The 21,115-nt window shown below is 41.5% G+C and overlaps 1 protein-coding gene across 4 annotated transcripts in view; it reads left to right on the plus strand.

The window, feature by feature from the left end:
• mbd2 (methyl-CpG binding domain protein 2) overlaps window positions 1-19,296 on the plus strand; it is a 45,918-nt gene extending 26,622 nt beyond the window's left edge. Inside the window, exons 6-7 of one of the 4 annotated variants that reach the window (XM_085794185.1) lie at window positions 4,634-4,767; window positions 18,514-19,296. In XM_085794185.1, coding sequence (XP_085650311.1) covers window positions 4,634-4,751 — 118 coding nt within the window. In that variant the 3' untranslated portion in view covers window positions 4,752-4,767; window positions 18,514-19,296. Of the gene's footprint in view, window positions 1-4,633; window positions 4,768-6,609; window positions 6,629-18,513 lie in introns of those variants that run through there. The other 3 variants (XM_085794186.1, XM_085794188.1, XM_085794187.1) reach the window with 3 other exon arrangements.
• The last annotated feature ends 1,819 nt before the right edge of the window (window positions 19,297-21,115 follow it).

A 21,115-nucleotide genomic window follows, 5' to 3' on the forward strand; every position in this document is an offset into this window, starting at 1 on the left:
ATCAAAGATGTTCAATCAAACCCACATAGTTTGAAACAACGTTCAAAACACACACAGCTCACAACTAAGCATATAAAGCCCGCTAGCTTAATGCTAACGTGTAATGTAAAACACCATAGACGGGCTAACAGAAATTAGCATCGGCTATCGGCAATTCGCGGCAACCGAGCCACAGCAGTAAGCTGCTAAAAACTGTTCTAATTTCGGCTTTAGCGCCGTTAACACGTGGCTGGTTAAATTGTTTTTGGGAGATTAATGTTGGTCTCATTGATGAAATTAACTGTGGCAGTGGCATTAGTTTGTTTGAATGAAAAGTGAGCAGGGCTGCCCCTGGTCTGTATGGGTCTGTATTTCTACGTATGGGGGAGTCCTCGCCACTCAGTCGCTCTGGTCGGCAGTCGGGGCAGTGTGTTTCACTTTTTCCTTTCTCCCGACGAGAGGCGACAGACTCGTCGGCCAAAGCCGTCGGCGTCGGGAAGCGTCGTGGCGGTGTGTTCCTGGCTTTAAACAGGTTTTTTTGTCCTTGGAGGCCACCGTCACTTTGCCGACGGGAGGGGTGCAATCTAGAATCTGAACACTAGATGTCACGGTTTTTACCCCATTTTACACACTGGACCTTTAAGACGTAACCTAAGTTGGGTAAGGGTATGCGTACCTCTCTGCACCACACAAACCAAACCCCATTTCTTTGCCGGCAGAGTCAGACACAGTCAAGATGGTCTTCATTATCACTTAAAACATGGCTACAGGACTTTTTTCCCATTCAGCACCAGCAGCATCAGTGAGGTAAAGCAATGTCATTGGGTGAAGAGACTTTTGGCTTCTTAGCTGATTTTAATTTAATCTTTGTCTTTGTTTTTTGAGGAGTTCAGAAATCCTGCCCTGACTAAAAATGATCAATTTATTTGCAGTCTTTCACTGTTAAACCTTCAGGCAAATGGTTTTCACCAGTCAAGGGCCATCCTCAATGAAAGTGGTTTAAAGGTTGCAAATTTATTGCATCAAATGAGAAAGTGGGCTATTTTTTCATTTTTTATTTTTGCCTTGGGATTAATTCATTCTGCTCCTATCCACATGCCTTACCCAGTGGATGTTGGACGTCTTCTTCAGTTAAATTTGAAATACAAGCAGCAGACCTCTGTGGGCCGGTAATGAAATTTTCACAGATTAAACTAAATTATAGACATGGGCAGGGCATGGGTAATTCTGAGTGTATTTCCACATTTCTGAATAAACTCAGTTCTATTGGAAACAAATCGGTGTCCTGGCCTCCTCCTGTGCTGCACAGACAGCTGCTGCTTCTCTCAGTCTGTTTACCAGATTTTAGGTTCATGGCTAACTAACTGAGAACAAACTTCTGTTGAGCTTGTTTGTTACAATGTGCTGTTAACTGCTGAGCTGCTGTGACTGTGACTGTGGACAGACAGAGCAGTAAACAAGTACACAAGGTGTGGTGCTATGTTCATAGCTGCCCAAATCACAAATTGTCATTAGTTCCTCCTTCCTGCCTGGTAAGAAATAGCTACACTGTGGCAAGTGGTGTTATGATTTTGAAATTAATAATAAGCATTAGTGCTGTCAGAATAAACGTGTTAATGAACAATTAAATAAAATGCATTAAAAATAATGGTAATAAATGATTGAAATAGCTTTTACCTGTATAACATGGTGGCACGGTGGTGCAGTAGTTAGCACTGTCGCCTCACAGCAAGAGGGGTTCGAACCCGCCGGCCGGCTGGGGCCGCCCCCCCGTGCATGTGTGGGGAATGAGAATGTGAATGGTTGTCTGTCTGTTTGTATGTTAGCCCTGTGATAGACTGGCGGCCTGTCCAGGGTGTACCCTGCCTCTCGCCTGAAGTCAGCTGAGATAGACTCCAGCTCACCCGTGACCCTAGTGCAGGATAAGCAGTGTAGAAAATGAATGAATGAATACTGTATGGGAATGCCAAAATAAAGTGGTGAATAAGCCTTGTGCTTTTTATTATAAGTTCATGATTTTGCATTCTTCCCTGCACTGGGACACATATACATTGACCTTTTTTGCTTTAAAAAAAATCCTTATATGGGCAGAGATCGTAACCCCCCCAATGTTTAACCCAAAGATACACTCTTGTGTCCAATCCGTCTTTACACTGCGTTGGAGCATTCATTCAGTCAGAAAGTTATCTTTTTTTTTTCATATTTGTACACACTATTGTTTAGTTTAGTTCTATTATGGATCCCCATTAGTCCTCACCTTGGTAAAGACTATTCTTCCTGGGGTCCAGACACTCATACGTGACAATCAAGGTATAATACAATAAATTGTGTCCTTGGAAATCCAATTCCTGCAGTTTCTTTGTTCATTCTTCAGTTTTTCACATTACTTTTTGGTTCTTGTTCATTGACCAAATATTTGAGACATTTTGTCATAGTTTCATGAAGTTTTAGACGATTTGAGTTGTGTTCACTGCTCTTGCAAAGCTGTAGAAAATAGTTTACTTGTCAGTAAAGAATTAATCACACTGATGCTGCATGGGGTGAAGTTCCTGTCTACTGTGTTTGTGTATCTCCTGATCTGATTCCTGTTCCTCAGAGAATGAACCTTTAAGATTACATGTCCTCTATCCCCACCCTCAGGCAAGCTTTACATTGTATTTGTGTTTAAATAATAACGAATTATGTTTTCAAAAGTAACGTGCCCAACACTGCTGACCACACAGCAAAACATCACACACACATCAACAAATGTATGCAAGGGCCAATTCCAAAGTACAATAACTGTGCGTTCACACCAAACTAGGGATGTCACGATTATAGAGGTTCTTGGTACAATTATTGTCAGAGAAATAATCACGGTATTACGATTATCACGATTATTATGCATCAATAAATTTCACAACACTATGAATGTGTAAAATCAAATATAGTCAAAATATAATTACATTACTAATCTCTCAATATAGGAGCAGTTAATCCCCCGGGGGAGGTGTTTGAAATATTTAAGTCATTAATTGCCATCTATACCAAATGTTTAAGTTTATTTTAATATTTTTTTTACAATACAAATGACACGCTAACATATAACCAAATCATTGTTACGTTAGGTAAATGGACCAGTATCTGTGCATTCACCTTTACTTTGGTGCACATCTGCCGATATGGTTCCAACATAATCTTTTTCGGAAAGTGACGGTATTTAGGAATCTTTACGCTCAATTAATTGTGGCGTTTAATACCGCGATTAATTGTGAAAACAAGTAATCGTGACATCCCTACATCAAACGCGATGTCATCGCCCCCTTGACAAATTTGTCACCCACCTCCTGCTATTTTCTTTCTCTCGTCAACCATGGCTGAGTATTGAAATATTAATAAATGTTAAAGGACAATTCCAGGCGAATTCAACTCAGGGGTGTATTTTCATATCATTTTAGGTCTAAAAGAAGGAATCTGAAGATTTTCAGTTTAATCGCTCCTGTTTTGCGGTAGCTGCGTCTGTCCCCGCATCGCCACGGCAGCAATGAATGGGAGTGGATGTAAGTTCCGCTGTTTAGGCTGTTTACAGCCCTCAAAGCCGCAATTTTTTTCCACAGACAGCGTCAGATGGCTACTCAAACATGCACAGAGAAGTTTATTTACTTCAAGCAAGCCGACATGTTTGTAAAAGTCGATCTAATTCAAAGTCTCCCGGAGTCTTGCGCGAGCCCGAAGTTGCAGTGCTGGTGTATTCAGGCGCAGTCGGAGCTACCGCTTGTGTCATAAACACAGGAATATCAACTCTTTACTTGCTTGAAGTGTACATTTTTTTCCACAGACAGCGTCAGATGGCTACTCAAAGATGCGCCGAGAAGTTTTTTTTTACTTGAAGCAAGTAAAGAGTTGATATTCCTGTGTTTATGACACAAACGGTAGCTTTTCCCACTGCACCGGAACACACCGAGCACGGCAACTGGGTCTCGCGCGAGACTCCGGGAGACTTTGAATTAGATCTAGTTTTACAAACATGTCGGCTTGCTTGAAGTAAATAAACTTCTCGGTGCATGTTTGAGTAGCCATCTGATGCTGTCTGTGGAAAAAAATTGCGGCTTTGAGGGCTGTAAACAGCCTAAACAGCGGAACTTACATCCACTCCCATTCATTGCTGCCGTGGCGATGCGCGGACAGACGCAACTACCGCAAAACAGGAGCGATTAAACTGGAAATCTTCAGATTCATTCTTTTAGACCTAAAATGATATGAAAATACACCCCTGAGTTGAATTCGCCTGGAATTGTCCTTTAATGAATATGAAATATTCACAACTTAGCAGGAAGCTGTACCTCGGATACGCTGATTGGATGTAGCGGCACGCAATGTCGCTTGAAAAGTTCAATTTTTTCAACTTCAAGCGATACACGCGATGACGCGATGGCCGCTTCATCGTGTCACTCTTATCGCCCAAAACGCGTCGCCGGACGCAACATCGCGTGTCATCGCATCATTTACATTGACTTTGAATGCCGTGCATTGTGTTTGGTGTGAACGCACGGTAAAATGTCTGTTAATCAGATATTACACATAGATTTGACACAAACATTAACTTGGACTCGAAGGATGAAGTGGAACAGGACTGATCTTGACATGTTCCTCTCCTTCATCTATGTATGAACAGGGAGCAGGAGCTGAAAGTGCGCCAGGCCAGGAGGAGTCTGGAGGAGGCGCTGATGGCCGATGGTTTGGCGCGGGCTGCTGAAAACACCCGAGAGCTGTTGGAGTGGAAGACGGCCTGAAGACGGAGCAGGTGAGGTAGGTGTTTCATGGCTTCTACTGCACTTTGTTCCTCTTAACGTGTCTGCTCCTCCAGCCAGAGAAGGGTTCAGGTCGAGCAGCCTCAATAAGATTTTCTTCTCATCTACAAACCGACATTTAATATTCCAGTTTCCACGGTGTAGAATAAATAAATATTAAAACATACTGTATGAACCGTCCCACCTCAACCGTTCTGATAAGATGCAGATTGGATTGGAGATGATAGCCAGTTGATAGCCAGTTGTCATGGTAACACAACCTGCTTGCAGGAAGGTGAGATGAGCCGCACATCAGTCAGAATCCGAATATAAGAAACCCAGATGAAAGATGTGTCAGGGTAAAGAGGGGAAATAAAAGCAGTTGAGGAGATGAAACAATATAAAAAGTCTGCGGCTTCCTGTTCAGACACATTCACTCCCCAGATGTGTGAAGCAGAGGCACGTTTTGATTTTCTCGGCCGTGCGCGGCTTTGGTCCTGAAATACATGGACGTGAGTTACTCACAGCCTCTAATCTCTGACAGGAGGTTGCTGATAGTTGTTGTGCCTCTGTCACGATGACAGTCAGAGCCACAGGCTTTATGTTTATGTGTTGTCCATTGGTTCTGGAGAATGTGATGTCTCAACAACGCCCTTTTAAAGTTGACCAAAAATATTCATTTGGACTGAGAAATGAACAGATCACATCGTGGTCATCAAATGTCAAAGCTCAAGGTTGCTGTGGGCCCTAAAAACACATTTTTGGCCATCATTCATTAATTCATACAGTAATTATGACACAGTTTAACTCAAATACAGTATCTATGAGGACTGTTACATCAATATATTCTGCAAAAACACCTCTTGGCATCATACAGACCTGGAAAAACCCACAGTTGTCACTGAAATAACTTAAAACTGACAAAAGGAAAGGGCCAAAGGACGTTCTCCCAGAAGCTTTATGGACAGATGAGACAAAACTGAAACTTTTTGTAAAGTCACATGGCTGACACATGGCATTAATGAATACTGAATTATTCATTAATAACGCAAAACACTTATTAGTATGTAGTTTATAAATACAGTTAGTGCTTATCAATGATGAGTAAAATATTTTTTACTGTGTTTATAAACTACATACTAATGAGTATTCATGTGCTATAAATGATGAATTCAGTATTTAATGCTTAACTAATGCTTAATAGTGTGTACTCACCTTTCTTTTTTCACTCTCCAAATGAATGCAATCACAGTGTCTGCCAAAACATTTTCTTTCCCTGCTCTGACCAACAATAAGCCCCAATACTTAAGTATGAAACTGCTGCTGAAAGTAGCTCTAAACATTGATATATGTCTTTGACCTGCTATAGTAGAGAACTGTAGTAAAGCAATGAAGAATCACTGATGTGACATGAATGACTCAATATCTGTGCTTCAGCTCCAGTGTGTTGAATGATGCAGAAGCAGAACCAATCTGCACTGTCAGAACTGCTGTGTGTGTGTGTGTGTGTGTGTGTGTGTGTGTGTGTGTGTGTGTGTGTGTGTGTGTGTGTGTGTGTGTGCGTGTGTGTGTATTGTTGTGAATACTGATGGGATTCTCAGCATCTGATTGAAAGTCAGCCATGCAGCAGACTAACAGACTGTGTGTGTATGTCTGTGTGTGATTGATGGGCTGTGGGCTTGTTGTGTGTGTAAATGGTTAATGTGAGGTGTGTGTGTGTGTGCGTGTGTGTGCGGTTTGTTTGGTTATTGGTTGTATTTCACTCTGCAGAGCCTGTAAACAAAACCGGATTAAAAAACATTTACTTTCAGAAGTTCACACATCCATCCATCATCCTTCTATTTCCTCACTGTTTATCCAGGTCAGGGTCGCTGTGGCAACGAGGAAGCACAGCAGACTGGGCTGCTGCTCTCACTGCGAAGGTTTTGCTGCAAGAGTTTGAGATCTGAGGGAGAGAGAGAGTCTCTATGATGACTGCGGCTGAGACCGGTTTAACATAAGTCTGACTTCAGTTCAGATTAAGTCCAGTTTTGTCTGTGAAATGATTTAACCCCCAGAGTGCAGTTTGTCCTCAGGGTGGTGTTTAAGAAAAGGTTGATGGGACGATTACAGCTGATTAGAATTCAGTGGTCAAAGGTCAAGGTCAGTGTGACAAGTCAGAACGCACAATCTCATTTAGTGTGTGTGACACAGTATAAAAAGCCCATAAGGATGAGATTAAGTGATGGCATTTTATATCCAAAAAGGTCAAAGGTCAGTTTCGCTATGACATCATAACGTTCCCCTAACACCTTTTGTCATTCTTTATTCTTTTTTTTTTTCAACCCACAGAGACTTTTATTGTGAAATTAGGAAGTTACAGATAACCTGGAAGCGTTTTTATTGTAGGAAGTTTTCCGCCAGAGTTTTTTTTTTTTTTGTCCAAACACAAACGCACAAACACACTTTATTTATTTGTAAAGAGTTGAGATACAAATAGTATACAGTGAACATAGAAAAACATGTGCCAGGGGTAAATCTTTTTCATTATACAGAGAAAGGTTATACATATTACATAGGTCTTGTTGATTTGGTAATTAGCTTAAAGTAAAGTTCCATTTCTATTTGAAAACGAACAAAGCAAGGGGTTTTCTTAGTATACTTACTTTTGTGAATATAAAATTTTACAAGAAATAAAAACAAAAAATAACATTTTGCTTCCAAAAACAATATTTTCTCAGAGTAACATAAAATCTATGGTGGAATAATCAATGATGAGCCTGCTGAGGTCTGCCCACAGTTTTTTGGTGTGAGAGCAAAGCCAGAATAGATGAACAACTGTTTCAGGGCAGTTAATATTAATGTCCTTTTTGAACTTTTGCATATAGCCTGGGTAACCTTTTGTCATTATTCAACACTGTAAATCAGTAAGGAATTGCTGTGACCATACCTGCTGTAACTAATTTATATATTTTTTATTTCATCGATTAATTTTGTGCTCATTTATATATTTTATTTTTGACAGATACACATCTTTAATTTCTCTAAAATGCATTTTATTTGAACTAAATACTTATATTATTATACTTTATGTTCATATTTTAACAAGATGATGATTTCAGTGCACGTGCGTCTGTCATGATGTATCTGTTCTCACTCAGTAGAAATGACAGTTGCGTCTTTGTACGTGTGTGCGTGTATGTGCATGTGTTTTTCAGTTTAAACAGTGTGTGTGTCTCAGCTCTCTGTTTCTCTAAAAGCCAACAGACAAGGCCGTTTTTTTAAGCACATTTGTTTTCAGTGGGGGGAAATCGTCCATTAATGCAGATTTATGCAGATTGGCTGGATAGAAGTCGTTTGGGTGAAAAGAGTTGAGGAGTGATTACTAATGGGTTTTTATAGCTGGACCAGAGAAGAGGGCAGTGGCCAGACGGTGTGTGTGTGTGTGTCTGTGTGTCTGTCTGTCTCCTGGGCAGCTTTCGAGTTGTCGATAAAACCAGAAAAAAAAATGTTTGGTTTGTTTCCTGCCGTTGTGCGTCCTGTTGCTGCTTCCTGTTTATTTATTTATGTTTGCTTTATGCCTGAGTGGGTTTATGGTAGCCTACTCCTCGGGTTCTGCTCTTGGAAACATGGAACAGTAGGTGTCAGCAGCACCCTGATGTTCCCTCCACGCTGCACAAATAAAAACACAAAGGACGGAGAGGAAACAGGTCCAAAACCATTATGTTGTTGTTGTTGTACAACACATTTTCACCCGCAGCAGCAGTAGAGCTGTTCACATCCTTTAACAAAGTAAATCCAGCGGTGTCACAGCATTTAAATACTTAACTTAGCAATATCTATACAAAAGTTTGTTTTAAAGGACAATTCCAGGCGAATTTAACTCTGGGGTGTATTTTCCTATCATTTTAGGTCTAAAAGAAGGAATCTGAAGATTTTCAGTTTAATTGCTCCTGTTTTGCGGTAGTTGTGTCTGTCCCCGCATCGCCACGGCAGCAATGAATGGGAGTGGATGTAAGTTCCGCTGTTTAGGCTGTTTCCAGCCCTCAAAGCCGCAATTTTTTCCCACAGACAGCGTCAGATGGCGACTCAAACATGCACCGAGAAGTTTATTTAAGCAAGCAAGCCGACATGTTTGTAAAACTAGATCTAATTCAAAGTCTCCCGGAGTCTCGCGCGAGACCCAAGTTGCCGTGCCGTGCGTTCAGGTGCAGTAGGAGCTACCGCTTGTGTCATAAACACAGGAATATCAACTCTTGACTTGCTTCAAGTGTACATTTTTTTCCACAGACAGCGTCAGGTGGCTACTCAAACATGCGCCGAGAAGTTTTTTTTTACTTGAAGCAAGTCGAGTTGATATTCCTGTGTTTATGACACAAACGGTAGCTTTCCCACTGCACCTGAATACACCAAGCACGGCAACTTGGGTCTCGCGCGAGACTCTGGGAGACTTTGAATCAGATCTAGTTTTACAAACATGTCGGCTTGCTTGAAGTAAATAAAATTCTCGGTTTATGTTTGAGTAGCCATCTGACGCTGTCTGTGGAAAAAAAATTGCGGCTTTGAGGGATGTAAACAGCCTAAGCAGCGGAACTTGCATCCGCTCCCATTCATATCTGCCGTGGCGATGCGGGGACAGACACAACTACCGCAAAACAGGAGCAATTAAACTGAAAATCTTCAGATTCCTTCTTTTAGACCTAAAATGATAGGAATATACACCCCCGAGTTAAATTCGCCTGGAATTGGCCTTTAAATTAGTTCTATCACCCATATGTGGCGTGTCAGAAGTGCATATGTGGGAAAATGTAGGAAAAATGCTGGTACCACACAATCTCTTCGCATGACAAAATAGTGAATATCCCCCACAGGCCAATTCAAGTATCTAATAATAAGTTGTAATAATAATGGAAAACAGCTGTTTAATATATTAATTGTCCATTCACGAGCCAGCCGAAACCAGTCCCAGTCTTTTACCAGTTCATCCAGTCTCCTTGTGTTGAGGTCAAACTGCTGCTGCTCCAGCAGACTGCAGCATAAAACACTTCACTGACCACAGACTGTTAAAACACGAGCAGCATTTCACTGCAGACGTCACAGGACCTGAGTCTCCTGAAGAGAAAGATTGGACTCTGCTCCTTCCAGTCGATGGTGTTAGTGTTCAGGGACCAGTGCAGTTTACCGTCCAGGTGGTATTTATGACTATTTAGAATTACCCTATTGTCCTTCCCTCATACAGTATGTTGACTGGATGAAGGTTGAACCCAACCTAGACCTCTGAAAGTCAATGACCATCTCCTCGGTCCTAGTTTAGAAGGAGCTAGGTCTTCTTGCTTCATTCTCTGAGGATCATTGTCAGATCCCCAACACAATTGCTGTGTCATTTCATCATTGCCGGATGTGGTAAGACTCAGAGTTGTATCTTAAGTCCCCTTAATACAAAGGGAACGGAGCCAGAACAGTTCCCTGTGGAGCTCCAGAACTGTTCATCACTGTCCCTAAAGGCCCTTACACACCGGGGACTTATTTTTCATGCAGAAAATTTGCACATCGGTATTTTTGTTTCAAAGTCTGGTTTTCATCTTGAGTCCTTTCACACAGACAGCGAATGTTACGCAGCAAAAACGCTCCACAACCCAGTCTTCTTTTGACAAGGGACAGGAACATTACAAAGAGTCACCAAATGAAGGACAGTGAGTGCTGAAGCATCGCTGAACAGCTTGGTTGTCAGGATAGTGTTCAGATGAGCTGCTGTGTTGGAGGTAGTAGAGTTGGTAACAAGATGACAATGGCATAGCAGGTTTGGCTAATGTAAACAAACCAGTGTTGAATATATGGGGGATAATCAACAAGTAGGTGTGCTTTAAGGCTTTGGTTTATAATTATCACATCTGTCGCATATTCATGTTGAAAGTCACATTTCGCTGGCACATATTTTCTTTCTTTCTTCTATTTTTTTTTTCTTTTTTGGACAGCCACAACAACAAAAACCCTAACCCTAACCCTAATACAGTACATAACATGAATAGCAGCTGAAGTTCCATGAATACATTCATACCACACCACACATAACCAGAACCAGTGCAGAGAAGGCTAGATTGAGGTTATCACGCTGCCTGTTTACAATGAGAGACATACAACATTTTCACACTTGAAGACATTTTATCCTTTTCTCTCCCACTTCCAGAGCATAGAGTGGGAGTCATCAGGCCAAAGGCTCAGTGACCACCTCTCAGTCAACTACATTCGGAAAAATGAAAAATAAAACAAATAATAAAGGAAAAAGCAAGAAAGCAAGAAAAATTTTCTTGGCGTTTCTCTAGCCAAGTGTTGTGAAGGTGGAGCTGCTCAGAGGGCACGTTATGACCTCTTACCTTGTGAACACATCAATGAGCAAAGAACTTGTTGAGCAGCCGTCACCACCACCAGCTGCTCCTGACAAGAAACCATATTCAGCAGTAGAAAAAAAAGTCACAAACAGACCCTTTAATGCTCAAAAATAATCACCAGCCTTTTATTTTTTTATTTTTAAGACTAAGAACTCATTTGCATTTATAGTGCTCGCTTCTACATTACATCCTTGAATGCAAGAATAAAAAAAAAATGCTGTTAAAACTCCCACCCCCCACTGTTCCCCTTCTTCTGTATGAGTCTGCGTCACAGACACAGATGACTCTGATATCCATCTCTCCATCTGACTCTGGGGAGAAGAGGAAGAAGAGGATTTCACTCACTGTTGGACTGTCGTTTCTATCTGATCCAGACTAGAGATTCACACTGCTGACTGACAAAACACTGGGACCGTGTGTGTGTGTGTGTGTGTGTGTGTGTGTATGCCTATGTGAGTGTGTGGGATAGATAGAGACAGGGAGGGAGAGATTATTAGCTGTGTATCTTGCAATTTCCAGAGGAGCTGATTCAGACTCCTGCAGCATTTTTCAGATGCTGGTAATTAGTGGATGTAGAGACACAGAATTATCTGCTTCAGACTCATTCACAAGGCTGATAACTGCTGTGTGTGTGTGTGTGTGTGTGTGTGTGTGTGTGTGTGTGTGTGTCTGTGTGCGTGTGTGTTATTAGGGAGTAATTAAGACTGAGCCAAAGATTAACAAATTGAAATATGAAAATTCTGAAGCAATGAATAAGAAAACACTCGGCTACACACACATTAACTCTGAAACAATGAAACAAAGAAACACAAAGTCGTGTGGATTTAGCAACACCTGCTTCTTCTTCCTGGTGCAACACTGACTCTGTCAACACCTGAAGGATTCACAACGCTACACTGAGAATCCCTCAGCTGTTGAAAAAGAAGATTTAGATGAAGATGATAGTTCAGATAGAGTGATTCAAAATTCCTGTTGTCCTTCTGGGTCAGATTGACCCATCTGTTCCCTTCCTCCATCCTTCCTTCTTTCCACAACCCTTTTCCGTTCCTTCTTTCCTTCCTTCCTTCCTTGAACAAATCTGTTCCCTCCCTCCATCTTTCTTTCCTTCCTTTTCCCTTCCTTCTTTCCACAATCCTTGTCCTCTCCCTTCTTCCTTCCTTCCTTGAACAAATCTGTTCCCTCCCTCCATCTTTCTTTCCTTCCTTTTCCCCTTCCTTCTTTCCACAATCCTTGTCCTCTCCCTTCCTTTTTTCTTCCTTCCTTGAACACATCTGTTCCCTCCCTCCATCTTTCTTTCCTTCTCTTTTCCCTTCCTTCTTTCCACAATCCTTTCCCCTCCCTTCCTTCCTTCCTTTCGTCCTCACTTCTTCCTTCCTTTTTGACTCAATTGATCTGATCTGTTCCCTATCCCTCCATCTTTCTTTCCTTTCATTTTCCCTTCCTTCTTTCCACAATCCTTTTCCCCTTCCTTCCTTCCTTCCTTCCTTCCTTCCTTGAACAAATCTGTTTCCTCCCTCCATCTTTCTTTCCTTCCTTTTTCCCTTCCTTCTTTCCACAATCCTTTTTCCCTTCCTTCCTTCCCCTCATCCTCACTTCTTCCTTCCTTTTTGACTCAATTGACCCAATCTGTTCCCTCCATCCTTTTTCCCTTTCTTCTTTCCTCCAATCTTTCACTTTGTCCTCCCTTGAGTGATTCAAAATTCCTGTTGTCCTTCTTGGTCAGATTGACCCATCTGTTCCCTTCCTCCATCCTTCCTTCTTTCCACAACCCTTTTCCGTTCCTTCTTTCCTTCCTTCCTTCCTTGAACAAATCTGTTCCCTCCCTCCATCTTTCTTTCCTTCCTTTTCCCTTCCTCACTTCTTCCTTCCTTTTTGACTCAATTGACCTGATCTGTTCCCTATCCCTCCATCCTTCCTTCTTTCCACAACCCTTTTCCGTTCCTTCTTTTCTTCCTTCCTTCCTTGAACAAATCTGTTCCCTCCCTCCATCTTTCTTTCCTTCCTTTTCCCTTCCTTCTTTCCACAATCCTTGTCCTCTCCCTTCTTCCTTCCTTCCTTGAACAAATCTGTTCCCTCCCTCCATTTTTCTTTCCTTCCTTTTCCCCTTCCTTCTTTCCACAATCCTTGTCCTCTCCCTTCCTTTTTTCTTCCTTCCTTGAACACATCTGTTCCCTCCCTCCATCTTTCTTTCCTTCCCTTTTCCCTTCCTTCTTTCCACAATCCTTTCCCCTCCCTTCCTTCCTTCCCTTCGTCCTCACTTCTTCCTTCCTTTTTGACTCAATTGACCTGATCTGTTCCCTATCCCTCCATCTTTCTTTCCTTTCATTTTCCCTTCCTTCTTTCCACAATCCTTTTCCCCTTCCTTCCCTCCTTCCTTCCTTCCTTGAACAAATCTGTTTCCTCCCTCCATCTTTCTTTCCTTCCTTTTTCCCTTCCTTCTTTCCACAATCCTTTTTCCCTTCCTTCCTTCCCCTCATCCTCACTTCTTCATTCCTTTTTGACTCAATTGATCCAATCTGTTCCCTCCATCATTTTCCCCTTTCTTCTTTCCTCCCATCTTTCACTTTGTCCTCCCTTCCTTCCTTTCTTCTTTGACCCAGGAGTACAAGAGGAGGGTTAGGGATTCAATTCAAAGTTGGATTCAGAACAGAAATTAGGTTTAGTTTAACTCAGGGTTAAATGGAAATTTAAATGACATAACATTTGAGGGAGGGGTGATTCATGCACAGTGGCAAATCAAAGTGATTTACATACAATCAAAGAACAAGGAGAGGAGGGATTCACATGGAATAATGAAGAACTCAAAGTAATGCATTGAAGAAACAGAGAAATTCTGTCTCACAAATGGAATCAAGGGCGACTCAGACTTGTGTGAAAAGGATTTAAAATGGAAAGGAGAAGGAAGGAGGCACATTTAAGAAGGAATGTTTGAAGGTACTCAAAATGTAAACAGAGGAAATTAAAATGGCACAATGAGGGATTATAGATTGGGTGGCGGGACGGGTTCAAATGGGACAACAACAAAACATTCAAAACTGGAAGAAGGGATTCTAAATGGAAAGTATAGGGACCTAATGTGAAGCGGGATTCAAAATGGCACAATCAGAAAGGATTCAGACGTATTTAAATGGAATAATAAAAACTTAAATTCTAAGAGAGGGGGGATACAAAACGGCACAAAGGAGGATTAAGATGGAAAGCCAGGTCCATAACGTCTCTTGCTTTTCGTTCTGATGGTTTTCCTCGTGGTAACACGCCTGCTGCTTCGCTCTGGTGTTTTTGTGTATAATTAAAATGTTTTCTGTGAAGGCAAAAAGGCATCTGCACACGAGCCGTCCTAATTGCGGCCTTGCCCCGCTTTGTAAATGCAGCGGGAGGGAGAGGGTTTAGAAGGGTTAAAGTGAAATTCCGGCGTAAGTGTAAACCATGGTCAAACACACCGTAACACCGAGTTAGACCCCCCCTCGAGAGATCAATTTGCCCGACCGCTACATTCACGAGATCCACCAACTTCAGCAAATACCGCAATATCGCCACACACGGCGCTGTCCGGATCCACTGTCTGACCGCAACCAAAACGCCACCATTTGCCCAAAATAATGCTCAGAACTGCACCAAATGTCATCAATAGTACACACAGGGTCCCAGCACGTAGTACGAGTTGTCAAACATCTGCTAGCTTTGCCTGTTTTCTTTAGCAAGGAGATGCAACTCAACTCACCTACTTCTCCTCCGGGAGCCGCTCGTTGGTGAGGAAGCCCTGACGAGTCGATCACCGAGTGCACCGGAGTTCCGCAGCTCTTAAAAATGCTCATTTGCGCCTATATCGTGGCCAGCACTCGATAATAATAGTTATAAAGTGATATGCAAGATAAAAAAAAAAAAACTCTGATTGTATTTCCATGAGGTAATTGTTGATTGAGCTGCGGAACTCCGGTGCACTCGGTGATCGACTCGTCAGGGCTTCCTCACCAACGAGCGGCTCCCGGAGGAGAAGTAGGTGAGTTGAGTTGCATCTCCTTGCTAAAGAAAACAGGCAAAGCTAGCAGATGTTTGACAACTCGTACTACGTGCTGGGACCCTGTGTGTACTATTGATGACATTTGGTGCAGTTCTGAGCATTATTTTGGGCAAATGGTGGCGTTTTGGTTGCGGTCAGACAGTGGATCCGGACAGCGCCGTGTGTGGCGATATTGCGGTATTTGCTGAAGTTGGTGGATCTCGTGAATGTAGCGGTCGGGCAAATTGATCTCTCAAGGGGGGGTCTAACTCGGTGTTAGGTGTGTTTGACCATGGTTTACACTTACGCCGGAATTTCACTTTAATGGAGGAGCTAATAATTAGCATGGAGGCTCTTCACATTAATTAGACGTTTTTGTGTCCGGAGACTGATGTTTATTGTTCCTCGGGAGGGGAGGGAGGAGACACAGCTGAGAGACAGTTTATGCTGTGGAAGGCTTTTATTAAGTGGGTTTTATTCTAACCAGCCAAACGAGTTCATTTGAGGTCAATGAAGGCGGGAGGCAGACTTCTGCTGCGAGGTGTCTGCATGGAGCCTCACTATTAGATTCACATTTTCTTTCATAGCAGAGGATGTCAGAGTAGATCTGAGTCATTATTAACACACCTGCTGGAACGTCTGTATGTATGAGGGTTCTTATCGACATAATCCACTCCTGTGGGCATGGGCCATGTTTATTTTGTTATCTATACCCTAGAAACTACTTCTGACCTTAATGCTAAAAATGTTTTATTGATCAAACATGTTCCAGCAGCACTGTAGCCTACAAGCATGGAGGAGGTCTGACCATCACATGAGCTATAAAGATAAACAGGTTTATTTTACAGCTAAGAGAGAAATCAAACAAAAAGAGGAGAAAATGAACAATAAGACCTGACTGATTTGTGTTTTCTTTCTCTTCGAGTTAAAATCTAAACTCTGGGTTGACCAAACCAGAACTGTCCACCTCAGAGTTTTGGGTTTGGTTAGTTCAATCAACTTTGAGTTAAATTTGACCCTGAGTTCAGCTCGCGCATGAGGGGATAAAAGTCTCCTGCGTGCACAGACAAGAGTCCAAAATGTCCCACTTTTTCCAAAATGTCATCATGTCTTTCAAACTTTTCCTCTTAAACTGATCTTAAATCCTCATCACTGACTTTCTACAACCTACAATCATCATCAGTGGCTTTTTTTCTTCTCTTAAAGGGATATTTCAACATTTTGGCAACTTCGCCCATTGCCATATTCCCTATAGGAGCAGCTTTGTTACCTTTAATTGTCGGTGCAAGCCATAAATCCTTCATCAAACTCATCAAATACACAATCCAACAACTCCAAAACACTCTCGTGGACAAGTTGTGACCTGCACATTCACCATGCTATGAAATAAAAACGTATAATTTTGTAACATTACAACACACAAAGCAAATACTCTGATATAGCCTACTATACTTGTGCTTTTGAAGTCACTCTGTCAAGCAGCCGTGTAGTTCCGGCTACGTATTTGCCTCAAAAACAACTCTGTCTCATAACGTTCCATTATTATCTCATAGTGTGGTGAATGTTCAGGTCACAACTTGTCCACGAGACCGTTTTGGAGTTGTTGGATTGTGTATTCGATGAGTTTGATGAGGGAAATGTGGAAATATGCCTCCGTATAGCTGAGCAGCTCGTATTTCTGCCCCGCCAATCGAAAGACTACAGGGTTTATGGCAATGGGCGAATTTGCCAAAAAAAGTTGAAATATCCCTTTAAGAATAAAACACAACAGAAGCCTATTGTCCCAGTAATTATTTGACCTTGAAAACAGTCATTTCCACAACAATACCACCCTGTCCAATACCTCCCGTTAGCATTGGTGTAAAAGGAAGAACTTTTCATGAAATAGTAATAAAAATGATTAATATGAATAAAAGCATAAAATCAGTCAAAGTGCAGAGCAAAGTTCAAAGCTTCACAACAGCTTAGTAACTCTTTATTCTGATAATGATTAGTCACTGAGCTGTGAAGGAGAGGTAAGGTTAAACAAGTTAATACTTCTTCCCACTCCTTCTCGGACATGACAGTGTTTGTTAATGGAACAAACTTTGTAACATGTTTTGTTTTTCTTTGTTTTTTCCACTTTATTTGGCTTTGTTTAACCCTTCAGAGTCTATGGCATTTTCTCCTATTTCTCTCGCCAGTGTATTAATGCTTGTAAAACTTCAGCCCTGTGATGCACAATCAAGTAATTGACTTTTTTTTTTTTTCAGGGCAACCTGGGCTTTCAGAATATTTCATTTTGTAGTGGTGTCATATAATGTAGCAAAAGCTACAAAAAGGAAGGGAAATTAAAAAAAACAGACACTATAACTGTTCTCTGAGGTCTTGGGGATTAGGGCTAAAAGAAAAAGCGCTTTTACTATGATACAAAATACGTATTTACATTATTTACAAAAATGCCCCACTGGCCTGGCATGAGAACAGATTCACAGCAGTGAACAGACTTTCTCCTTCCACATGAGGCCTATGTCTTGGTCTTAGCTTGTGTAAAATGCGTAAATGGTTATCTACGCATTATGTATTACATTTACAGCTGATTTTCCAATAATCACGTTCATACAAGGCAACAGAGCAACCATCTTTGGCACATCCTGGGACGGCAAATGTGTTTTCCAATGGGATATTGGCAGATAGAGATATCTCTGATGAAGTAAAACATACCCCCCGCCTCCAGAGGGTTAAATAAATTAACTTGTTTTTTCATTCATTCATCAGGATTCCTACACAAGTATGGAAAGTTTGGAAAAGTATGGGAAATGGAAACTATTGTATGGAAATATATCTTAATACTTCTCTGGGTTTAGTCTATATGTGAAAGTCAATTATTTTGTATGTGCTATTTGTTACAATCTCCTGGAAATTATTTGGTGACATAGTGGCATACAAATTCAGAATAATGAAAACAAATATTGTATCTGTCATATTTATATATATCATATTTTATTTTGCATGATACACATTTACTCAAATGTTACAAATTATTTGAATTTATTTAACCGGGAAGTCTGGAAAAAGTATGGAATTTTGAAATTTCAAATGTGTAGGAATCCTTCATTCATTCATTCATTCATTCATTTATTCATTCAAAGCTGCCTCTCTAGTGTTTAATATGCGGATGTGCTGCATTCCCACCAATCTTCTTGGGAATCGGAGTTACTCGGTGTTGTTGGAGCTCTATCATCCATTATGGAGTTTGCAATGTATCTTGTTTCTTGTCACCTGACCACAGGATCCAGCTCAGCAGGTTGTTCAACGTCTCTCCTGTGTTTTAGTGTGTCATTGAACTACAGCTCTTTAGACTGATGTGTGATGACCGACAGTAACTCTGTGTGTCTCTCTCTCCGTCTTCCTCCAGAGCCTCTCTGTCTCTCTGCTGACCATGCCTCAGGTTTATCATCATCTTCATCTTAATCCAACCAACCAACCAAAAGCAGACCACCCACAGACTGAAATATCACCCACGCTGCACTGCACCTCCGTTGTCTTAAGTGGGGCGATCGTTTCAACCTCAAGGAAAGCAATTTCCTTTTTTTCCAGGATGACATCACAACCGTGTGCATCCATCAGCTTTGGGAGACCAACAGCAATAATTTCATCAGCAGGCATATACAAACACCAGCAACAACTACAAGTGACTAAAGACATCTACAGGTGCAGCACAATCTGCAACAAGGAGCAACAGCAGGAGGAGCCACCAGCTCAAAGCAACGACTCAAGCCTTTAATCTTTTTCTGTGACTTATAATCTGTGCGAACTTTACAACAAGCACTTATCTCGTCTGTTTTTTCTTTTTTTTTTTCCAATTCAGGTATAAGTTCTTTTTTTTATATAATGCTGATGAAATAATTTAAAAAGATACAGAAGTACTTCCCTCATTATAAACCCAAAGTCAGGTTGCAAACTGCTGGACAGCTTTTGCTAACTCTTCTACTAAATTTAAATGTGCTCTTTACTGAGTTTGGTTGTTTGTGGTCTCAGATCGTCATCGGTTTTAAAAACAAGTCTTCAGGGGTTTTAATTAAATAATGAGAATTTACATGAATATGAAATGGAACAACTGCTTATTTAAGACAAATTTTGTACCTTAAGAGAACATATGTGTACATTTCTTGGACTGGAGTAAATAAATGATTATATTCACAATTGTTTGACGGTGCTTTTTGAAAAGCCGTTTCTGTTTCTGATGATGCAGTATTGATAATCGGTATTCTACACACACAGTACAGAGCTGGGGTCGGCACATGATTAGCCAAGCTTAGCCTAATGACTGAAGCAAAGGGAGACAGCGACTCCGGCTCTGTCTGAAGTTCAGACACACACCTGGTTGAGGTCTCTGTGTTAAACCAGGCTGCTGATATCCTGACTCCAGCTCTGCACTTAACACACATATGAGATTGACATTGATCTCCTGATCTCACCCTGAGACTTGCTGGAGTTCAGCTCCAGAGTATTTGCTGAGACAGGTATAGGCAATATGAGATGTGATCAAAACAAGAATGATTTCTTTTCCAAATCCTTGTCCTGGATGAAGGATCAGACGTGAGGACAAAACAACAATGAGCATGTGATTATTGTCAGATATCAAAATCTAGACTGGGATGAAAAATAGCCTTTCATTTTCATTTAAATGTTTGTTTGTTTTTTTAAGTTTTGAATTCAGATATTATGATTAAGGGGATAGTAGCATTGTTTTAAAGGTGGGGTTGTATGATCTACAAATAGCCCCTAAGTACTTTAATTGCAGTAGAAGACTCTCTGCAGTCCTCCCGCTAGCAATGCCAGCCCATAGCCCTGCCCAGAGATTTACAGCATAGACCCAAAGAAACGGCCTTTTTTCGCGGCCTAAAAGAGGTTTTACCTGAAAAAAAATACACAGTTCCATTGTTCGCTATAATATAATTTTTTACAGCCCTTCAAAGTGCAGGAAAAACACCGTTTTTATTTGGACCTAACCAACTCATGTATCCCTCCGCCCAGGGTAAGCGCCCGCCGATCAGCAGTTGGTTAGCTCCAAATAAAAACTGCGTTTTTCCCGCACTTTGAGGGGCTGGAAAAAATAATATTATAGCGAACAATGGAACTGTGTATTTTTTTTTCACGTAAAACCTCTTTTAGGCCACGAAAATAGGTTGTTTCTTTGGGTCCATTCACAACAATGTATGTTGTAAATCTCTGGGCAGGGCTATGGGCTGGCGTTGCTAACGGGAGGAGTGTAGAGAGTCTGCTACTGCAATTAAAGTACTTGGGGCTATTTGTAGATCATACAACCCCCTTTAAAAAAAATGCTACTATCCCTTTAAAGTTGACTTCATAGTAATACACAGAGGAAAAAAAGCCAAAATACCTATCAGCCACAACATTACGACCACCTGCATAATATTGTGTAGGTTCCTTTTTGTCCACTAAAGTCAACTCATGAACATCACAGGAGCTCTGTGGCATGTGGCACCAGCAGATCCTTTAAACCCTAGATGTAAGGTGGGTCTTCTATATGGATCAGACTTTCTTGTCCAGTACAGCCCACTGATGTTTGGTTGGACTGAGATCTGGGATGTTTGGAGGCCAAGTCAACACCTTGAACTGTTCCTCCAACTACGTCTGCAGTGAGTAGGACACGTTATCCTGCTGAAACAGGCCGTCGTCGTCAGGGAATACTGTTTCAGTCAAGTGGACGAGGCAGGTAGCTGACCTTCTACCCATAGTGCATTCTGGTACTGTTTCCTCCCCAGGTAAGTGACAAACATACACCAGGTCATCCACATGATGTGGACACCTTCTTCCACTGGTCCATGGTCCTGTTCTGAGGCTCAGGTGACTAATGTAGGAGCTTCTGGAGCTGGACCCAGGTCAGAATGGACAACTTGTGCTACAGTGGCTCCTCTGTGATCTTCTTTCATCTTCATCTAAACCAATGCAAGACCATTTTCAAGACCATTACTGTATTCAGTACCAGTCCA

This window comes from Trachurus japonicus, chromosome 12 (assembly GCF_045865225.1).
Source record: "Trachurus japonicus isolate A0001 chromosome 12, Traja_1.0".
NCBI classification, from domain to species: Eukaryota; Metazoa; Chordata; class Actinopteri; order Carangiformes; family Carangidae; genus Trachurus; species Trachurus japonicus.